The sequence below is a fragment of the Bufo gargarizans genome, chromosome 3 (assembly GCF_014858855.1).
Source record: "Bufo gargarizans isolate SCDJY-AF-19 chromosome 3, ASM1485885v1, whole genome shotgun sequence".
In the NCBI taxonomy this organism is placed as follows: Eukaryota; Metazoa; Chordata; class Amphibia; order Anura; family Bufonidae; genus Bufo; species Bufo gargarizans.
The window spans coordinates 173436793-173456942 of NC_058082.1; the positions used below are offsets into that span (position 1 = coordinate 173436793).

Genomic DNA, 20150 nt, shown 5'->3' on the forward strand with positions numbered 1-20150 from the left:
TGTGCCCGTACAGCAGTTTACGACCACATATGGGGTGTTTGTGTTTCTGTAAACTACAGAATCAGGGCTATAAATAATGAGTTTTGTTTGACTGTTAACCCTTGCTTTGTAACTGGAAGAAAAATATAAAAATGGAAAATCTGCCATAAAAGTGAAATTTTGAAATTGTATCTCTATATTCCATCAATTCTTGTGGAACACCTAAAGGGTTAGCAACGTTTGTAAAATCAGTTTTAAATACCTTGAGGGGTGTAGTTTCTAGAATGGGGTCATTTTGGGTGATTTCTATCATGTAAGCCTTGTAACATCCGCAAAAAATAAAATATCATTCCCAAAATGATCCAAACATGAAGTAGACATATGGGGAATGTAAAGTAATAACTATTTTGGAGGTATTACTATGCATTATAGAAGTAGAGAAATTGAAACTTTTTCTAGATTTTTGGTAAATCTGGTATTTTTTTTTTATAAATAATTAATATAAATATTTTTTACTCCATTTTACCAGTGTCATGAAGTACAATATGTAACGAAAAAAACAATCTCAGAATGGCCTGGATAAATCAAAGCATTTTAAAGTTATCAGCACTTAAAGTGACACTGGTCAGATTTGCAAAAATGGCCTGGTCCAGAAGGTGAAAATGAGCCCGGTCCTTAAGGGGTTAATTGACGAGGCCAGGTGGTGATGAGGTTTTCACTACCTGGTCCTGTCAGTCAAAATGCAGAGGGTGCGGTATATGGAGAGAGAGTCGAGTCTTTAGGCGTAACAGCAATGCCTCCATTGCTCCTAGAGGTTCATTTGCATATATAAAAAAGGAGATTTTTGTATAACTGACCTGTAAAATCTCTTTCTCGCTCTTCATTGGCAGACACAGAGACCGTGGGTATAGCTATGTCCTCTAGGAGGCATTGACACTACTAAAAGCTGTTAGCTCCTCCCCTGGCAGCTATACCCCCTCCAGCCTGGAGAGAGAGCTTAGGTTGTGAGAAGCAGTAGGAGAAGTAAGCCAACCAATGAAAAAACGTGTAACAGCAACAATGCCAAGAACCGAACTAGGTTCTAACCAGCAACAGCCACAACTGTGGCCGAACAATAATACTGGGTGGGTGCTGTGTCTCCCAATAAAGAGCGAGAAAGAGATTTTACTGGTAAGTTATACAAAAATCTCCTTTTCTCGCCCATATTCATTGGGGGACACAGAGACCGTGGGACGTCCGAGAGCAGTCCACAAGGAGGAAAAACCACATGGAGCAAGCGCCCCTGCAGGTAACTAAGAACTGCCGCCTGCAAGACCATGTGGTCCAAAGGCGGCGCCCGCCGATGTATAAGTATGCATCTGGCAAAATCCTGTGAATGTGCGTAAGGATGACAGTAGCCGCCCTGCACAACTGCGCGGCTGAACTTTGAATCCTCCGAGCCCAAGAGCGCCCACTGCTGTGGTGGAGTTAGCCGTGACACCGAAGGGCTGGACCCTGCCCCGGGTGCAGTACGCTTAAGCAAATGCAGATGTACAATTGCCACCCTGGAAGCCGCCAATGCCTTGCGAGGACCCTCCGGGATGACAAAAAAGGAGAGTCCGTACACCGGAAGGAACTGAAGACTGTGAATAAATCGTCAGAGCCCTGACAACGTCCAAATGACCTAACTCCCTTTCCCTAGGGCAGGCATCCTCAAACTGCAGCCCTCCAGCTGTTGTAAAACTACAACTCCCACAATGCCCTGCTGTAGACTGATACCTGTAGGCTGTTCGGGCATGCTGGGAGTTGTAGTTTTGCAACAGCTGGAGGGCCGTAGTTTGAGGATGCCTGCCCTAGGGGGTGAAGAGGAGGGACACAGTGATGGAAGGATAGTTTCTTCATTGAAATGGAAATCAGAGACCACTGTCGGAGAAAGGAATGAACGGGCCGGGGAACCGCTTATCCCTGTTAGAACCAGGAGGTTCTCTGTAAGAGAGCGCCCCAACCCGGACACCCACCTGATGGATGCGATAGCCACCAGAAAAAAACCACGACAGGAGTGACATCTCCCACAAGGGTTCAAAGGGAGAATTCCGGAGCGCTGAAACGACTAAGGTCAGATCCCAAGGCGGTAAAGGAGGACGGTATGGAGGAACCGTATGTGCCATTCTCTGAAGGAAGGTATTATGGGCCCCGGGTGAGTCAGAGGATGCTGGAAAGGATACACAGCGCCGAAACTGCCCCAGCAAGAAACTAAGGGCCAACCAAAAACCCAGGACCACAGGATCCACCCCTGCTAAAGGGAAGCGCTCCACGGAAACGGTAAGTGGTCCACCAATGTCCCCCGAACCGAAGAGGCTTGTGGGGAGAATGAGAAGCTGGCTTATAAACTACCGAGAAAGGAACGCCTGAATGAGGTATGTCCAACTGCAAGCCAAAGTAAAAGTAGAGACGATATGAGAATCATTGGCGGTAGAGTTCAGTCAGCGACAGTGTATCGACGGTGTAGCAACACTGCTCGACGGAAAATTTCGACCAGACCAAGATGAGAGAAAAAAACTCTGCCTCGAGGAGGAAGAATAGAAGGGGTGTTCCATTCCAGGAACAACACTCCATCAACAGTCGTGACAGCACCCCCGCTCAGCCTGGCATGGCGAGTCTCGTAGTCTAGCCACGGAATGTGCAGTGAAAGGGCAGGACTACATCGGACTGACATGGCAGTCAGTAGTCAAGTCTTGAGAGAGGTAGTTGTAGATACGGGTAGTACACCCGGGACCAACGGGTAGGACTTGGAAAACGTCACAGCCCAACAGTCGGTCCGGAACAAGACTGGAAAAAAAAAACACAGAACCAATATCCTGCATCAACATAGATGAGGGGAAGTAGTAAAGTAGGAGCTACCAAGGTTTGCGGAGTGGCCGTGAACCCTGAGCCAGAGAAGGAAAAAAAAACGTAAGAAAAGAGTGGTAGGGCGAAGCCCATTCCCCATCTGAGACTGGCACAACACAAAAGTAGCCACCGGATGATGGTGGCGATGCCACACTCCACCTAAGGAGGAGGACATGCAGCGTACGCCACCGAATTTGGCATTAGAAGAACCCGTCACATGACGAAGGAGCCGTGCAGGAGGAGCCAGAGTATGTAATAGCTACTCCAGGACCCCTGTACCGTAGGAGCTGCAGCGTGCCCACCAGCATAAACTGAGGGGCAGACTAGAGGTATCCGGTAGAGGCCATGGTACCATACTGCCCCAGGGAAGGAGAGCTAACCTTAAACACTCCACCTGGGAAGGGCGTTGAACAGGAACAACCGCCAAGCCAGTGTCAGGTTAGAACCCCTACCTGAGGGAACGTCCCACTGCAGCAACTGCAAACGCTAGTACCAGCGTAAAATCGGCACCAGCAGAAGAGATCACGCTGTAAAGCTAAACCAGAATGCCAGCACAACCACTTCCCACATCAGGAATGGTGGATAGAAATATAGAGTCAGTGTAACACTCGACTTGCTGGAATATAATCACAATATTACGTGCCATGGTGTACGCACTACATATTGCTGAAGTCACATATTGGAACAGTGGAGGAGCTTGGAGATGGGGGACGCTAGGACACATGAGCAACCCCAAGAGGAGAGAGGTTGTCATATTCATGCCCCAAACCGGCACCGAAGGAAAAATACACAACGTGGAAACAGCCACAGTATCCACTGGTGGCACCAAAATATCATAAAAAGAAGAGTACAGGGCACCAGCGTGATCGATACTCGCTACGCTTCACTTGTAGAAGAAGCTCAGGCATCTATAGCCGTGGCGTAGTTGAAGTGCCACATCCAAGATGTGTACTCATTCCCCACGGTAGCAGACCACTTGTGGGAGGAGCAATGATGTAATTATCCCACCAATCAAGGGGGAAATGCTTGTGGCAAGCACTGCACTCAGTGCTAGTGTAAGTACTCCACCATGAAGGGTGGCAATGCAGTAATGCATCTAGCAGGAACTGAATCCAAGTAGAGAGGGAGTACGCCTCTTACAGAAAGGGCAAGGTTTCTGGATAGTCCGTATCAATACCCCACCTACGTAAGGGGGGTAAGACATACAGTAAACCCTGAACCAGGGATAATGCCATAGCGCCACTATGGAAGAGGCTAATGCATACAGTAAATACTGTCCCCAGTGGGAATGCAGTTCCGCCACCTACTAAAAGGGGGAACGCCCACTGCCGGTACTAAAACAGTTCTAGTGTGGTTAGACCCCAATGGAGGGAGATATTATCCAAGGGAGTACTGCATCCAGTATAGTGAAAATACTCAACAAGGGGGTAATGCATACGACAAGTACTGCTGTCTGCCTCGGACGCCATCTTGGAAAATCGCGCCGGAATCACGGCAGTGACCGAACCACTGATCCCCCTTCGGGCCGAACCTCTCCAGGGAGAGGTGGGTGCGTCAGAGCGTGACCCTAGGGAGGAAGGGTGGGGGTGTGGAGGTGACCAAGGAGGAAAATATCCTGCTCTGGCCTGTTGTGTGCAGCCTTAACTCTCAGAATCTTGTCCATGGCCGTCGCGAGTTATCAACTAAACTACCTAGGGGTGGAATGGGAACTTCTAGAGGTTCACTCACCGGATTGAGGCGATTGGGAAGTCCGGAGATCCACCATGGGAGTGCGCAGGCAGTGCTTATCAACCAAACGACCTGGAGGGAGTGGGAAGGTCCAGAGGTCCACCATTGGATTGCGCAGGTGGAGAATATCAACCAAACGACCCCGGAGGGTTTGTCCACCATGGGTTTGTGCAAGCAGCACTATCAACCAAAACGACCCAGATTGACTGGGACGATCCAGATGTACACAATTGGATTGCGCAGGTGGTGCTAATCAACCAAACGACCCCAGAGGGTGATTGGGAAGGTCCGGATGTACACAATTGGATTGCACAGGCAGCGCTTGGCAACCAAACAGCCCCAGAGGGTGAAAGGAAATATCCAGATCTACCAGTGGATTGCGCAGGCAGAATGGTGCGCTGGCCGTAGTGATCAGATGAGGCCAGATTTTTTGCGGTGCCCGGACCCAATGCTGGTGTTAGCCTCCTGGAGCGGCGCACTCTTAGGGGCCCGTTTCCAGGGGATGATTATTGCTGGGGAGCAGAGACAAGGGGAGATCAGAGGTCCAACCCTGCGTTATGCGCGGGCACTCTGCATCTTCTCTACACCCGACCAAAGCAGTGTGCACGGTTGCCCGCTGTGATTTAATGCCATTAACCCCCTATGTGCCCGAGTACCGACGGCACAGAGGGGGAGGGAAGACTGTGGAGCTGGGCTAAAAAAAAAAAAAAAAAAAAAAGAAGTCCTGTCTGTCCAAGGAGGAAGCCTATTCCGTAGAACCCTTCAAATAGGAAAGGAGGGAGAGGGTTAACATACTTACCTAGTCCTGTACTTGCCTATCTTCCTCCTCTTCACTTCACCCTCCCTAACGCTGGGTTCAGACCTGAGCGTTCGCGATGGAGCACTCTGTATGCGCGATTGTATGGGCGTTTGCAATCGCGCATACAGAGACAAGCGAACGCCCATTGTCGCGCGTTCCCGGAAGTCTATGTACGGGAACGCGCGACAAGACGCCCCAAAGAAGCTCATGGGGCGTCCAGGTGAGAACCTCGCTGTAAAACGCCCAGGTGAGAACCATGCCGATAGGGAAGCATTGGTTTCTCCTTGTTGAGCGTTTTACAGCGCGTAGGAACATGCTGTAAAAACACTCAGGTCTGAACCCAGCGTAAGTGGGCCTGTAAGGTCACCTTTTCCAGCAGGGTTATCTCCTCAGCAGCTGGCACCAGAGTGGCAGGACTCTGGTATGGTGGGAGGGTCTTCTCTTTGGCGGACCTAGGTGACCCCTTGGCTGCCCTGATCCACCTTGTCTTTTGTAGGAGAGGCACCAGTGCGGGACACCGGCACTGGCGCAACTCGACCCCGGGAGAACAGGGAGGCGAGGCGTCCACTGTTTTCCCATCTGAAAAAGAAGGAAAAAAAATAAACTCAAATAAAAAATCTTCAGGAGATTCCCTGCAGAGCAGGGAGGTCTTTCCTCCTATTGACACTAGAAAAAACTGAAGCTCTCTCTCCAGGCTGGAGGAGTTATAGCTGCCAGGGGAGGAGCTAACAGCTTTTACTAGTGTCAACGCCTCCTAGAGGACATGGCATACCCATGGTCTCTGTGTCCCCCAATGAATATGGGCGAGAAACATCATTTTTCTCAACAATGAACAAAAGCAAATATAAGCATTCATCCCCATAAAGATTATTTGGGGGAAATGTATTAAAACTGGTGTAAAGAAAAACTGGCTTAGTTGCCCATAGCAACCAATCAAGTCTCACCTTTCAATGGTTGTTATGGGCAACTAAGCCAGCTTTCCTTCACAGCAGTTTTGATAAATCTCCCGTATTATTTGTGGGCAGGAGATCCCTGATTACACAGGGAGAAATGCTGCCAAACACTAATTTTTATTTTTTAATTCGCTTTATTGGAAACACAAAGCAAGTATTAATGACAGTCGTAAGACAATATACAACAACATTAGTACAGTTGAAGCATCCAGAGAAATTGTACATACGACATGAGCATCATATTGCCGAGTAGACTAAGCGAAATCATAAGAAATAAAAGTTTTTAACAATAAACACCTGTGCTGTGTCGTTGCTGTTCCATTATTACCTCGAACATAAAGACCCACCCAAGTAAAATAAATATGACTGCGTAGACATTGTATGAAGTCTCAGCTGACCCAATTCTATACACCTCACTCGACTCCCCCCACATATCAAAATCACTGTTGTTCGGCTTGTTCTGCTCTTAAGGCCTCAGACAATCCATGTGTTGAGTAAGCAGTGCTTGGAGAAGCACACCATATCCCCCATACCTTCTGAAATTTAGATGTGCAGCCCCTATTTTTGAATACTATATTTTCATATGGTATGATGGAGTTGACTAGCTGCTTCCATTGTGTCAAGGCGGTGGTCTGTCGCCCATCCATCTCATGGCGATCACCTTCCTTGCCAGGAATAATACCGCCAAACACTAATTTATGTGCCGCATAAACAATCAGGTCAAGCCCTGGTCTCAATTTACAGGTGATCGTCCGGACACAGACCAATTAATGGGAAAGAGCACTCATACTAGACAATTGGCCCAATAATCTGACCATGAAAATGGGTGCTAAGGCAGCAATCACACATGCAGTTTTCTGAGCCAAAGCCGTATGTGGATCCAGCAGGAAGGAAAGGTCCTTTGATTAATTTTCCCATTTCTTTTGAATAGACTCCTGGCATTGGCTCAAATTACTGTGTGATTCCAGCTTTAATCCTACCACATTTTGATGTGCAAAAAGCTGATGGGTCAAGACTGATTTAAGAGGGAACAGGAAGAGATGAAACCTCCGCAACAAAGTCAGAAGGGAATTTTCCTGGTTTTCAATGGTTACTGGCAATTAGCCTGAAAAGGAGGAGAGTCATTTTTGCCAATTTGGTGTTACCTTCTTTAATGCTGCCCCTGGTAGGTGCCAGTCCTTACTGTGACAGTAACAGGGACTGGCTGGAGAAGGTGTAAAACAAGAGCAGAAGTGACAGTTGGTGGGCGGAGTTAGTAACAGGTGAACAGATGAGATGACCAATGGGAGCACAGAAAGGATATTTGATGGACAGCTGCTGCAGTTAAGCATGCGATGTAGAGGAAGACGTGTGTAAGGTCCCATTCACATGACAGTGTGAATCCGGGACCGTGCCCCAAAAGACAGCACATGTCCTATCTTAGTCATATATCCGGATTGCAGACCCGTTTAATTCAAAGGGTCCACATCGCAATGTGGGGTGAACACTGCCGATGCCTGTGTTTTGAGGATCCACTATTTTCGGATCACAAAATGGACATGGACGTTTTATGGTCACATGAAGTGGACTAAATGTAAGGTCAAAAAGAGTAGGGTAAAAACTTGCTTGGAGAAGATCTTTTAAAACTAGATATTTTACAAAACAGCAGCTGAAGCATTAAAGTTTTCCAGGATTTTACTACGCAGTAGTGCCGCGGCTTTCTCACAGGCCATTGACGACACGTTTATCAGTGACATGGACTAGGCGCAGCTCAGCTTATAGAAGCGAATGGGGTCGAGTATGATACTAAGTACAGCCGCTGTACAATGTACGGAGCTGAGCTTATGGATAAGACCTCCTGTGAGCTTCGTTGCCTTCTCAAACAGCTGATTGGAGGGGGTCCCGGGTGTCGGACCCCCGCTGATCAGAGACTGATGACCTATCCTGAGGATAAGTCATCAGCGTTAGGCTACATGCACACGACCGTATGCGTTTTGCGGTCCTAAAAAAAAAAAAAACAACACACATGATCACATCCGTATGCCATCCATTTTTTGGGCGGATCCATTGTAACAATGCCTAAAACGGACAAGAATAGGACATGTTATTTTTTTCTGTGGGGCTACGGAAGGGGACATACGGATGCGGACAGCACGCGGTGTGGTGCCTGCATTTTTTGCGGAACCATTAAAATGAACAGGTCCGCATCCTATCTGCAAAAAAAAACTGAACGGACACGGAAACAAAATACGTTCGTGTGCATAAGGCCTTAAAATGTCGGAAAACTCTTTTAAAGGCCATAATACAGCTGCAGAGGGAAAAGGATGCAGGAAAAATTGGATTTTTTGTACTCACCGTAAAATCCTTTTCTCGTAGTAGGCATTGGGGGACACAGCACCATGGGTATATGTCCAACTACCACTAGGAGGCACTAGACACAAAAAGTGTTGGCTCCTCCCAGGTGGGCTATACCCTCTCCACAGGCACGAGGCTATTCAGTTTGTACCAAAAGCAGTAGGAGAGAGAAGAAAAGCAAGGAACCAACAACTCCCGTACCGGGAAAGATCAAGAGACCAGCCCGGAGAAGCGGAAGTAAAAACATAGGGTGGGATCTGTGTCCCCCAATGCCTACTACGAGAAAAGGATTTTACGGTGAGTACAAAAAATCCAATTTTCTCGTGCATGGCATTGGGGGACACAGCACCATGGGATGTCCCAAAGCAGTCCCTGAGGGTGGGAAAAGAAGAGACGTGCCACCGGCTGGGCATACAGGTGCAGGAGAATGTGACCATGTGACCCAACAGGAAAAAACACGGAATGGGCAAGAGGTCTCATAACAAGGAAGAAACCTCAGAAGAAGCAGGGAAGGCTGCCAGCACCCCAGGACAAATGTCTGGAAGAAAATCCCAAATGCAAGAAGGTGGCAAAAGGGAACACCAAGCGCAGCCAAGGGCTGGAGAAAAAAATTAGGACAGCACTGCGTGTTGGATCGACCCAACGCCCTACATTGTCTCAGACCCATAAACCTGTGGCCATCCCCTGAAAGGCCAGGGGAGAAAAGAAACAGGGAAGCACTGGAAACCAAACGAGTGAGGGAAGCCATAGCAAGGCTCACATGTGAAGGGAGAGGGACTCCCCTCACCGCAAGGCCAGGTGAAGAAGCCAAGCGCCCCATGTAAAGGCGAAAACCCAAGGCTGCTAGAGGAAACTGCCAACCCTTGGAGAAGGAGGGGGTTGTAGGTAAAAGCCAGGAACAAAGAACGATCGCTCCTGCGTCCCCAAAAACAGGAAACGAGGCACAAGCCTCCGAAAACAAGATAGCACTGTAAAGCGCAAGACCAGAGGAAACTCTGGGCATGTGAAGTATCATGGAAAAAAGGAACCAGAGACAGGCCCAGGCAACCTTGGCAGGAACACACTGGACTGACAGACATGGGAGTAGAAGAAGAGCACTCCAAACAGCCTAAGGAGGAAGGGGTCTACAACAGGAGGAGGTCCCTCCCGAAGGAGACCATACGGTGGAATTGCAAACCGTAGCACCAAACCACTCAATACCAGGTACTTTACGTGGGAGGATGGAAAAAAAGACAAATCCCAAGAGGACCTCAAATGAACAGGGACAGGGACTCCAGAAAGGAGTACCCAGATGGGGTCACAAGGAACCAGGAGCTGAACCACCGGAAGACAACGCAAGCCAGCATATCCAGGAAAGGCGAAAAGAAACCGCCATAGGGGAAGGGACATTGGCCATGGACAACTAGCCGCACCAAAAACATTGACCAGCAAACCGTAAACATTGTCCCAGAGAGGGCAAGTACAGCAGCTCGGAGGTACCACAAAACGACAGACATCGATATGCATAAGGAATGCAGAAGTCGCCATGAAAAAACCGGGGTAGCCTACATAGAAATGTAGAAACCAGCTGCGACCGGCATACAGAAAACTTCCAGGGGGGAGAAAGTACCAGACAGGTGCAGACGACAGCAAGGTCCAAGAGGACTGCCCCTTCGCCATGTAGCACAACTAAGCAGAAAATACAAGGGAATACCGAAAACACCTGGACCCAGAAGGAACTACGGGGCCCTGTCCGATACCAGAGCAATCAGCTGAAAATTCAGACAGGTGTGTGTGGCGCTCAGAGGTCCTGTCCTTGACCCGTCAGGGAGGACGTCCAGCAATGATAAAAGCCGTGGACCCAGAAGGATACCGTGAGGCGGACATCCAGCGATGACCGAAAACCACTGCCGCGGCCGATGCTCACCAGCAACATGTCCAAACAAGGTAGAAGATCCAGTGGAGATCCTTGTACTACACCAGGAATGGCCCACTCAGCAATAGGAAACAATGTGAGTACTCCCCTATAACATGGGGTAACGCGGAGCACAGCATACCGTAGGACCTTAAAGAGAAAGCAAGAGCAACTCTAGCACAAAGGCCAACAACCACCTGGCCATGGAGTAGGAGGTTGAATGAGGACCACCCGCCGGACCAGACAGATCAGTCATATACTGGAGCTACCAGAAGCAGCACTAGACCGATAAGGTGGGGGATGGGCTGAACCACCCCTGCCAGATATGGTAACCATGCACATGCTGAACAAGGGTGACCTGGTGCTGACAGTGCCTTGAGCGGCACAAGGAGACCAATGAGGACGACAGTAACGGAGTGGCAGACGTATGGAAGAACCAAACGGATGGAACCAACATCTGCAGCACAGATTAGAACCCGTGGGCAGAAAACACCTAGTAAGAAAGAAACTGTCTGGGCCACAGATCGCACCACAGGGCCCAGCACTTGGGGTACTACAAACACACGCCTAAAATAAAGGTAAAGTGGCTGCATGTTGCCGACCAAGGAGAGTGGAAACATAGCCACAGCATCTGGGGATGCGACAGCATTCGGAGGGTACAGGTACACAACCTGTAAAGTAGAAATATGGCTGTGAAGAGGAACTTCATTTAAGATCGAAGCAATGTGGCCGCATGGTGCACCCCAGACCCAGAGAGGTGCAACAGCAACCGCGTTAACAATGGAACCCATAGGGCCGCACGGTACCACAAAGAACAAGACAGGTGCACACTACAATCAGGTAGGTGCAATGGCAACAGAAACAGGGCCGCATAGTACACCATAGAAGCCAGACAGGTGTAACGGCTGCAGCATCAAAGACGGTTCAGGAACTCTACCTATGAAGGAAGTAAGATGGCTGTGTGGTGCACACTATGATGAGGTAGGTGCAATGGCCACGGCAACTGGAGGAGGCCTCAAAATCTCGTCCTGTAAGGGAGAGAAAATGCCACATGGTACACCATAAAGCCGGACAGGAGGAACGGCTACCACATCCGGAGATGGTGCAGGTACTCTACCTGTTAAGGGATCAAGGTGGCAGGGAACAGACAGGTGTAACTGAACCGGACAGGGGCAACTCTATGGCAATAGAAAGTGGCCTCTATATCTCGCCCGTAGGGAGAAATGTTGCCGCCTGGAAGACAATAGAGCCCGCCAGGGGTATCGACCACAGCACCGGAGATGGCGTAGGTACTCTACCTATGAAGGGAGCAAAATGGCTGGGAATAGACAGGTGCAATTTCAACGGCAATTAAAGGCGGCCTGTAAATCTCGCCAGAAAGGGAGAAATAGTGCCGCACGGAACACCATAGCGCCAGCCAGGGGAATTGGCTACAGCATCAGGAGATGGCGTAGATACTCTACCTATGACGGGAGCAAAGTGGCTGGGAACAGACAGGTGCAATTGCAACGGCAATCGAAGCGGCCTGTACATCTCGCCCGGAAGGGAGAAATAGTGCTGTATGGAACACCCCAGAGCCAGCCAGGAGTAATGGCTCCAGCATCTGGAGTAGGTGTAGGTACACTACCTATGAAAAGGGGCAAGGCAGCTGTACAATTGCTCTTAACTCCCCAACCTACAGGAGGCGATAGCCGAGCTAACCGCTTGCCCAGAACAGGAACCCCCTGTAATGAGGTAGAGTGGCGAACACCACCACCAGGATGGGGACCCTGTGGAAACACTCTCAAATATGTAGAGGATAGCCCCTGGTATAGGGGAACCAGGAAGGCTTGTCAGGGACAGCCTATGGCAGTGGTGCAGGCATCCCCCTGTTAAGGAGAAGGCGTACGTATCAGAGACACCGCGTAGGTGACTCAGTATGCTAAACACGGGGACGGCTGCCTTACCTGTGCGGTTGAATACCTGTGTGGTCAGGGAGCACCATCCGAAAATCCACTAGAGGGGATACCAACCCTGGGTAGGAAAGGTTCCTCCGTCCACATTCGTCTTGACCTCCCAGAGGGCTTCTGTATGGAGGAAGACCGCCTGATGCTCTGTTCCGAGGGAATCGGCGCAGAGGTGTCCCCAGAGGCAACGGATGGGGTGACAGGAAGGATTCGTCACCAGCCTCAGGCCTGTCCTGGGGGGGGATCCGAGGATGCCGAGGAGGGGTGGTACCCCGTTGAGACCACCCGAGGGAGTACCGTGAGCTACCCCTAGCCGAACCCGGGTGCAGGTACCCCTAACTGAGCGTGCCCCATCTGCAGGGAGGACCCTGGGAGGGCAGAGGTGGCCGCAATTTGGATTGGTAGCGGCCAGTGACACCGCCAGGGAGAGGCGGTCAAGGTTCCCATGGCATTGACACGGAGGGAGCCCATTCATGGGGGACCGACACAAAGGGATTGTTCGGGGAAAGGATCTGGGAAGAGGTACTGCACCCAGCAGGGACAGGCTGACCGCACGGCAGCCATTGTTAGACCCAGAGAGGTGCAGACAGCGGACGCACGTGAAAACACGTGGCGACCGAGGAGAGGCTGGGAGAGGAGATGCTCAAAAAGCAGCCAGCAGAGGCTGTCTATCCTGACCCGGACGCCCTGTTCCCCCAAAGAGGCGCTGCAGCAGCTTGTCCCCCCAAAAGAGGTGGTCAGTAGGGCTGCAGGGGACATAAAGCAATTGAGGGGAGGGAAGGGGTTAACCACCCCCTTCAGCAGAAAAAACACGTTAGCCCAGGAAAGGGTGAAGAGATAGCCCCTCCCAAGGGCCGGGCGGGGCTCAGAAAAGCCCGGGAAGCAAGGAGGAGGGGCCGGGAAGATTGCGGCCTAGCAGGCCCAAAAGCCGGGGCCTCGATTTATTAAGGCGGCCGGGAATGGAGCGAGGGGGGCGGGGCGAACCGCGGCCGGCAGAGGGCCCACCGAATCATAAAAATAGGTGAGGAGGGTAGGGGGGGAGAAGCGACACCTAGGGACAGGTGGATCAGGGCAAACGGAGCACCTGGGAGCCGGGAACGGGCCACAGAAGATGAGGCCTAGTCCCGGCAGAAGCCGGGGACTAAAGTAGCGGAGAAGCCAGGGAGAAGACTGTGTGGCCAGGGAGGAGAGAAAAGACCAACCAAGGGGGAAGAGAAGGGAGGGAAAACAAGAATATAACCCCCCCCAGAAAAAAGGGGGGGTTGGCTAGGGGGAAGATGGAGGCTCCCCAGGACCCCCAGCTAAGGTGGATCCCATCCCCCTGGCCACAGGAGGGAACCTAACCCTGGGGCAGGGACACAGGGGAGTATACTCACCATCAGATATACTCACCATCCGATGTCTTCGGGCGCAGCAGGGTCACCCCTTCGGCAGACTCAACACGGAAACCGTGGGAATGCCGGCAAGCCACTGCGGATGCAGTCCGTGGGGACTGGGTGACCGGCGATGGTACCGAAGTACGCGCCCGCAGGGGGGCAACTAAAGTGGAACACGATGGAGCCCCAGCCTGCAGCAGGTATAACGGTGGAGAACACCGAGACCTGCGGAAGAGAGAAAAAAGAAAAGAATAAAAATAAAAAACAGCAGAACCTGCAAAAAAGCAGGACAGGTCTGCCTCCTACGGACACTAGACTAAAACTGAATAGCCTCGTGCCTGTGGAGAGGGTATAGCCCACCTGGGAGGAGCCAACACTTTTTGTGTCTAGTGCCTCCTAGTGGTAGTTGGACATATACCCATGGTGCTGTGTCCCCCAATGCCATGCACGAGAAATGTTTCCTGTCAAAACAAAAGTTGGCATGGTGGAACCTGACTGACCCTTTGCAAGTCAGTAAGATCTGTTGGTCGCTGCCAGCGTCAGCCACCTGATGGATCTGGCGAAGCATAGTAGTTTACAAAAATACAACACAAAGGTGAACAGAGTCTAATAAGTTTTTCTGAAGAACGTTCCTAGAAGTGTTGTATTTAGGATACTTTCACACTTGCGGCAGAGGATTCCGGCAAAACATATGCAAACTGATGGCGTTTGTCAGACGGATCAGTCTCTCCGGTGTCATCCGGAAAAAACAGACCAGGCATTTATTTTTCTTCACATTTTTTTGCAGTCTGAGTGTGCGCAGACTGCAATGCTGGATCCGTTTTGCCGGAACACTTGGGCCGGATCAGGCATTAATGCATTTCAATGGGAAAAAAATGCCAGATCCGGCAAGTGTTCCGGAATTTTGGACATGCTGCTGTATTATCTCTGTCCTGAAAAGGTAAAAAGACTGAACTGAAGACATCCTGAACAGATTGCTCTCCATTCAGAATGCATTAGGATAAAACTGATCAGTTCTTTTCCGGTATAGAGCCCATAGGACGGAACTCAATGCCGGATAAGAATAACGCTAGTGTGACCCTTACAGAAGTTGTTTTAACGTTCTTTTAAGGAAAACTGGGAACAGATCCCAATAGAAAAGAAAGGAAGAACAACAAAAAATATCTACCATTTCTTCTTTCCTTGCATAATCACCATGTATAGATATATAACATTACCTGTAACAGGTGGAAGGCTGGGTGGGAGAGGACCCGGTGGAGGAACTGGCGGTCGTAAATTTACAGGGGGAGGGGTTAAAAGTGATGGAGGAGGTGGAAGTCCTGGTGGGGGTGGTCCATCTACAACAGGTGGCTGTGCAGGGAATGGAAGTATTCCAGGTAGATTCACATCTTCAACAACTACAGGATCGCTGCCATGATCAAATGGACACAGATCACCTCGCATGCAAAATCCTTTCTCTGGAAAAAAGAAAATTATATTAAGTCCACAAACATGTTAAAAGTTATATAAAGAAAGAAAAAAAAAAATCTAAAAAAAACAATTTACTATGGAATTTTAAAATCCAGCTCTTGATACATTATGTCTAGAAGAAAGAAGGGTTTTTCCACCAACATAGAAGGGGATTCTTTACTGCAAGAGCAGTGAGACTATGGATCTCTGTGCCAGGCGAGGTAGTGGTGGTCATGGCACTAAATGGAGTTCAAGAGGGGCCTGGATCCATTTCTTGCGAGGAACAATAGAATTTATTCTGATTGCCACATAGGAAGCCAGGAAAGATTCCCCCCCCCCCCCTAAATGGCTTCGGAATAGGCTGAACTGGAGATATAGGTGTCCATAGGTATGTTACTCATGGCCGGCCAGCTGTGCAGGGGAAATGCAGCAGGCCCCATTCACTTGAACGGGGATGTGCTGCAGTTCCCATTTAAAGAGGGTGGTTGGGGTGCCACTGTCTAGGTGGGAATCACTGTGATTGTGCTGCAATGGCCCACTTATTCGGTTGGGGTACCAGAGGCTGGACCTCCACTGATTATGAAGCCATAGCAATAAACCTTTAATAAGACTGAAGTGCCTGCTGTTAGATATTCTGTTCACTCCTAGTGTGGGGTGTGCCATAAACTTCCAACAGGTGCCACTTGTTGGAGAAGATCTTGAAATAAAATCAGTCATACTTAATGTGACTGTAAAGCTGCCATTGCAGTCAGAATAAACCTTCCCAATTGTGAGTCACATGTGAAGGTATATACACACTACTGGTTCACATCTGCATTGGAGGCTCCATTAGGACACGATTCTGGAAAAAATAAAAATAAAAATAAATATAGAAGGACAGAATAGCACAGCACTCCATGCTATCTCGTCTGGTAAAATGCCACATCTCATGACAGAGACCTGACTGGCACAATCAGATCAGTCCGGATCTGTTCGAGTCCGTCATGTGAAGGCTCATACGATCCCATTAATTTTGCTGTTCTGCTCGTATAACAGAGCAGAACAATGGAAATAAAGAGGGCAGGAGTAAATATGGCCCAAGAGGAAATAACAGACTTTATAAAGAACATTTTATAACTCAATACCATCATAGTCTCTGCAGCGCTTCTTGGGTATGGGAGGTCTTCCATAATTGCTGTGGTCCACTTGGTCTTCATGGAATTCTTGCCAATTTTCCGCTGAATTATTGCCGTGATGTGAAGGGGTTATCACTGTGATAGTGCTGCTTAGCGTCGGTACAGGATAATGTGCTGATCCAATGTGAGGTACTGGGGTAGTGGTCTGGTAACCGTCATCTGAGGGATCTGACCGCTCAAGATTATATTTAGGTCTTACGGAATCCTTGTCTAACAAAACAAAAATATTAACATTAAAACTAAATGATAATCTAGCTCTGAACACCTAGATACACCTAAGGTCAGACGTGCTGAAATAAAGTACATACAAGAACAGTTGCAGTGCATTGCCATCTCAACCTATCAATAACCATTTGTCTGGAACTTCTGAACCAGGACCAGCTGTGATCAAAACTCCTGGGCCACATTCTGTCGAGATCAGAAAAACTCTTCAGCGCGCTGCCACACGTCGTTTTATTTTTTGGCTTGAAAACAATGCAATTTTTTAAACAAGTCTTTTTTAGGGAATGGCAATTTTAAGTCACATGTTTTACTTGCTCTTTTTCAGACCTCCTCTCCCATGGTCTATAAGAAAAACACCCAAAAAGCAAGGAAACACAGTGAGGGGCATTTACTAATGTGTTTACATCACTACTGAGGTGTTAAAAAAAAGTCACAAATTATGGAGCATGCCATACTAGCACTAGAATTTGCAATTTTCTAAAGAGGAGAGAAAAGGGGTACAGCTTAGCTGGAGGCTGGAGCGTCACAGCCTGCTGGGTTTACTACGACTTATGGCAGAAACTGGAGTAAGCTAAAGCTGAAGCCTACACCAGCCCCTAGCTGGCATAGACTTGAATTCCTGATGCACGGACTGCCACAGATGCAACTAGTTTATTAAGAGGCATCTAACAAATTAGATGCCTCCCACCCCTGGGCACAAGTATCAAGACAGGCATATGTGAACGTCAGTCTTCATAAATATCCCTTACTCTTTGGCCTCTTTCACACTACAGTTTTTTGCGTTCCGTATACGGTCCGTTTTTTGCGTTCCGTATACGGTCCGTATACGGAACCATTCATTTCAATGGTTCCGCAAAAAAACAGAATGTGTTCCGTATGCATTCCGTTTTTCCGTTTTTTCCGTTCCGTTGAAAAGATAGAACATGTCCTATATTTGGCCGAGAATCACAGTCCGTGGCTCCATTCAAGTCAATGGGGCCGCAAAAAAAACGGAACACATACGGAAATGCATCCGTATGTCTTCCGTATCCGTTCCGTTTTTTGCGGAACCATCAATTGAAAATGTTATGCCCAGCCCAATTTTTTATATGAAATTACTGTATACTGTATTTGCCATACGGAAAAACGGAACGGAACAACGGAACGGAAACTGAACCACAACGGAAGCAAAAAACGGAACAACGGATCCGTGAAAAACGGAACGCAAAACACTGAATGCAACATACTGTAGTGTGAAAACGAGATTTTTGTATAACTTACCAGTAAAATCTCTTTCTCGCTCTTTCCTTGGGGGACACAGAAGACCTTGGGTATAGCTCATCTCCATAGGAGGCGTGACACTAAGTGAAAACTGTTAAGCCCCTCCTCCACAGCTATACCCTCAGCCTGGAGAGAGAGACTGCCAGTTGCGTGTCCAAGCAGTGAGAAAAGGCAAAGTCCAACAAGGAACCAACAAGCCAACTACCCAACGGGTAACAAAAACTTGGAAAACGTACAGAGAAAAAAAACAATGAATGGGTGGGTGCTGTGTCCCCCAAGGAAAGAGCGAGAAAGAGATTTTACTGGTAAGTTATACAAAAATCTCGTTTTCTCGCCCAGTTTCCTTGGGGGACACAGAAGACCTTGGGACGTTCAAAAGCAGTCCAAAAGGGGGAGGGACCACAGCACCAAGGTGAAGCACCCGAAAGGCATCAATGAACCGCCGCCTGTAAACCCAGGCGGGGTAAGGCAGCATCTGCCAAAGTCAGAGTATGCACCCTGTAGAACTCAGTAAGGCGTGCAAGGCAGACCTGTGGCCGCCGTGCCCAAATGCACGGCCGAAGCCCAATGCCTCCGGCCCAGGAGGCACCGACCGCTCTGGTGAAAGGAACGGTGACACCAAAGACAGAATCCTGCCCTTGGTGCGGTAACCTCAGCAATAGCCAATCTGATCAAGCGGAGGAAAACCACCCTGGAGTCCGTCAACCCTATGCACAGCCCTCCTGGAAACCCAAGAGGCCGAACGTCTGCAAGAGTCGGAGATCTCCAAGTAAAAACGGCAAGGCCCAAACAACGTCCAAATAGGTGAGGTGTTGAAGCGAAAGGCAAACACCACCTTCAGAAGGAAGGAAGGAAGGAAGAAACGGGATGCAGAACAGCCCTGTCCTGGAAAAGACAAAGCTCGTAACAAAAAAAGGGGCCATTCCGGCACCCGTCAGAGACACGACTGATACGGAACACAACCGTACAGGACAGAAGGGGTAGAGAGAACTCCTGTAACGGCTCCAAGGACAAGATTGGAGCGCCGAGAGTACAGTACAGAGGAACCAAAGAGCCACTCCGAGGAAGAAGGTCTGGACAGGCCCCGAGGGCCGGGGAACGCTGGAAGAGGAAGGACAGCGCCGACACTTGACACTTCAAGCAAAGGAGTCCCAGTCCCAGGTCCAGGCCGGACTGGAGAAAGACAGAACCATGGGGGGGAGAAGGGCAGAGTGGGGAATGCCCAGCTACCCACCGACACCCAGACAAAAAAAAAAAAAAAAAAAAAATAAAAAAAAAACAACCTTAAGTCCAACGACAGATCCTGGACGAAACACAGCCAGGAGCGAACAGTAGCGAGCCCGCTGGAGTCACCTGGGCAAGCGGATAAAAACCCAATGTGACCAGGCGCAGACCAGTAACACGGGCAGAAGGGTCGGCAAAACTGGTCCCGTCGGCCTCCGAGCAACGTTGTCCCGTATCCACCCGGAGTGGGGGAGCAGAAGGACAGACGGAAGGGAACCGAAGGGTCCGCCCAGCATCCGCCAGATGCCAGGACAAGACAGGCTAAAGTCCATGCTTATGTAGCCACCACAGGAAGACTATCTACAGTCCTGGTGTGGGAGATCGAAGGACAATCTGGACCGAAGGGCAGTCCCCCCAAGTTACCAAGAAGGTAAGTCTACAGCAGGACCATAGCCTAGAATGGAAAACGCAATCTGCACCCAGCGGGAGGACAGAACGCGGTAGACCCAGCAAGAGGCACACAGCTAATACAGCCAGTGTGAACAAGGGAGACAGTACGAGACCAAAGGAACACCGGAACCATCCACATGAACAACCATGCTCCCCCCAGAGGGGAGGACAGTGAAGGAACAGCCTCTGAAGCCTGGCCGGGCAGAAGCCACATCGGCGTGATCTGTACCGAACGGGGAGCCAAACAGAGCCGGCGAGACAAGGTAGTCGAGACAGAGGCCGGCATCACACCCCCCAACCGAAAGGAGGAGTGGGCAGCAGGGAAGTCATAGGACAGCCCAAAAGCAGAACCCTGCTACACTGTGAGACGCCAGGTTCACCGCCTCGCAGAAGGCAAATACCCTGAAGAACCCAAGGTGGAAGTCCTCCGGACCTGGGTAATAGAGCATCCAAGAGAAGTTGGGTGATCTACCCGAGAAGAGTGGCCCGAACC

At 49.6% G+C, this 20150-nt stretch overlaps 1 protein-coding gene across 3 annotated transcripts in view; it reads right to left on the reverse strand.

Annotated features, from left to right (window-relative positions):
• Positions 1-20150, reverse strand: part of RBM26 (RNA binding motif protein 26) — a 116289-nt gene that overhangs the window by 69927 nt on the left and 26212 nt on the right. For all 3 annotated transcript variants that reach the window (XM_044286177.1, XM_044286178.1, XM_044286176.1), the window contains exons 7-8: positions 16451-16711; positions 15095-15334 (exon numbers count right to left, since the gene is read on the reverse strand). In XM_044286177.1, coding sequence (XP_044142112.1) covers positions 15095-15334; positions 16451-16711 — 501 coding nt within the window. The remainder of the gene's footprint in view (positions 1-15094; positions 15335-16450; positions 16712-20150) is intronic.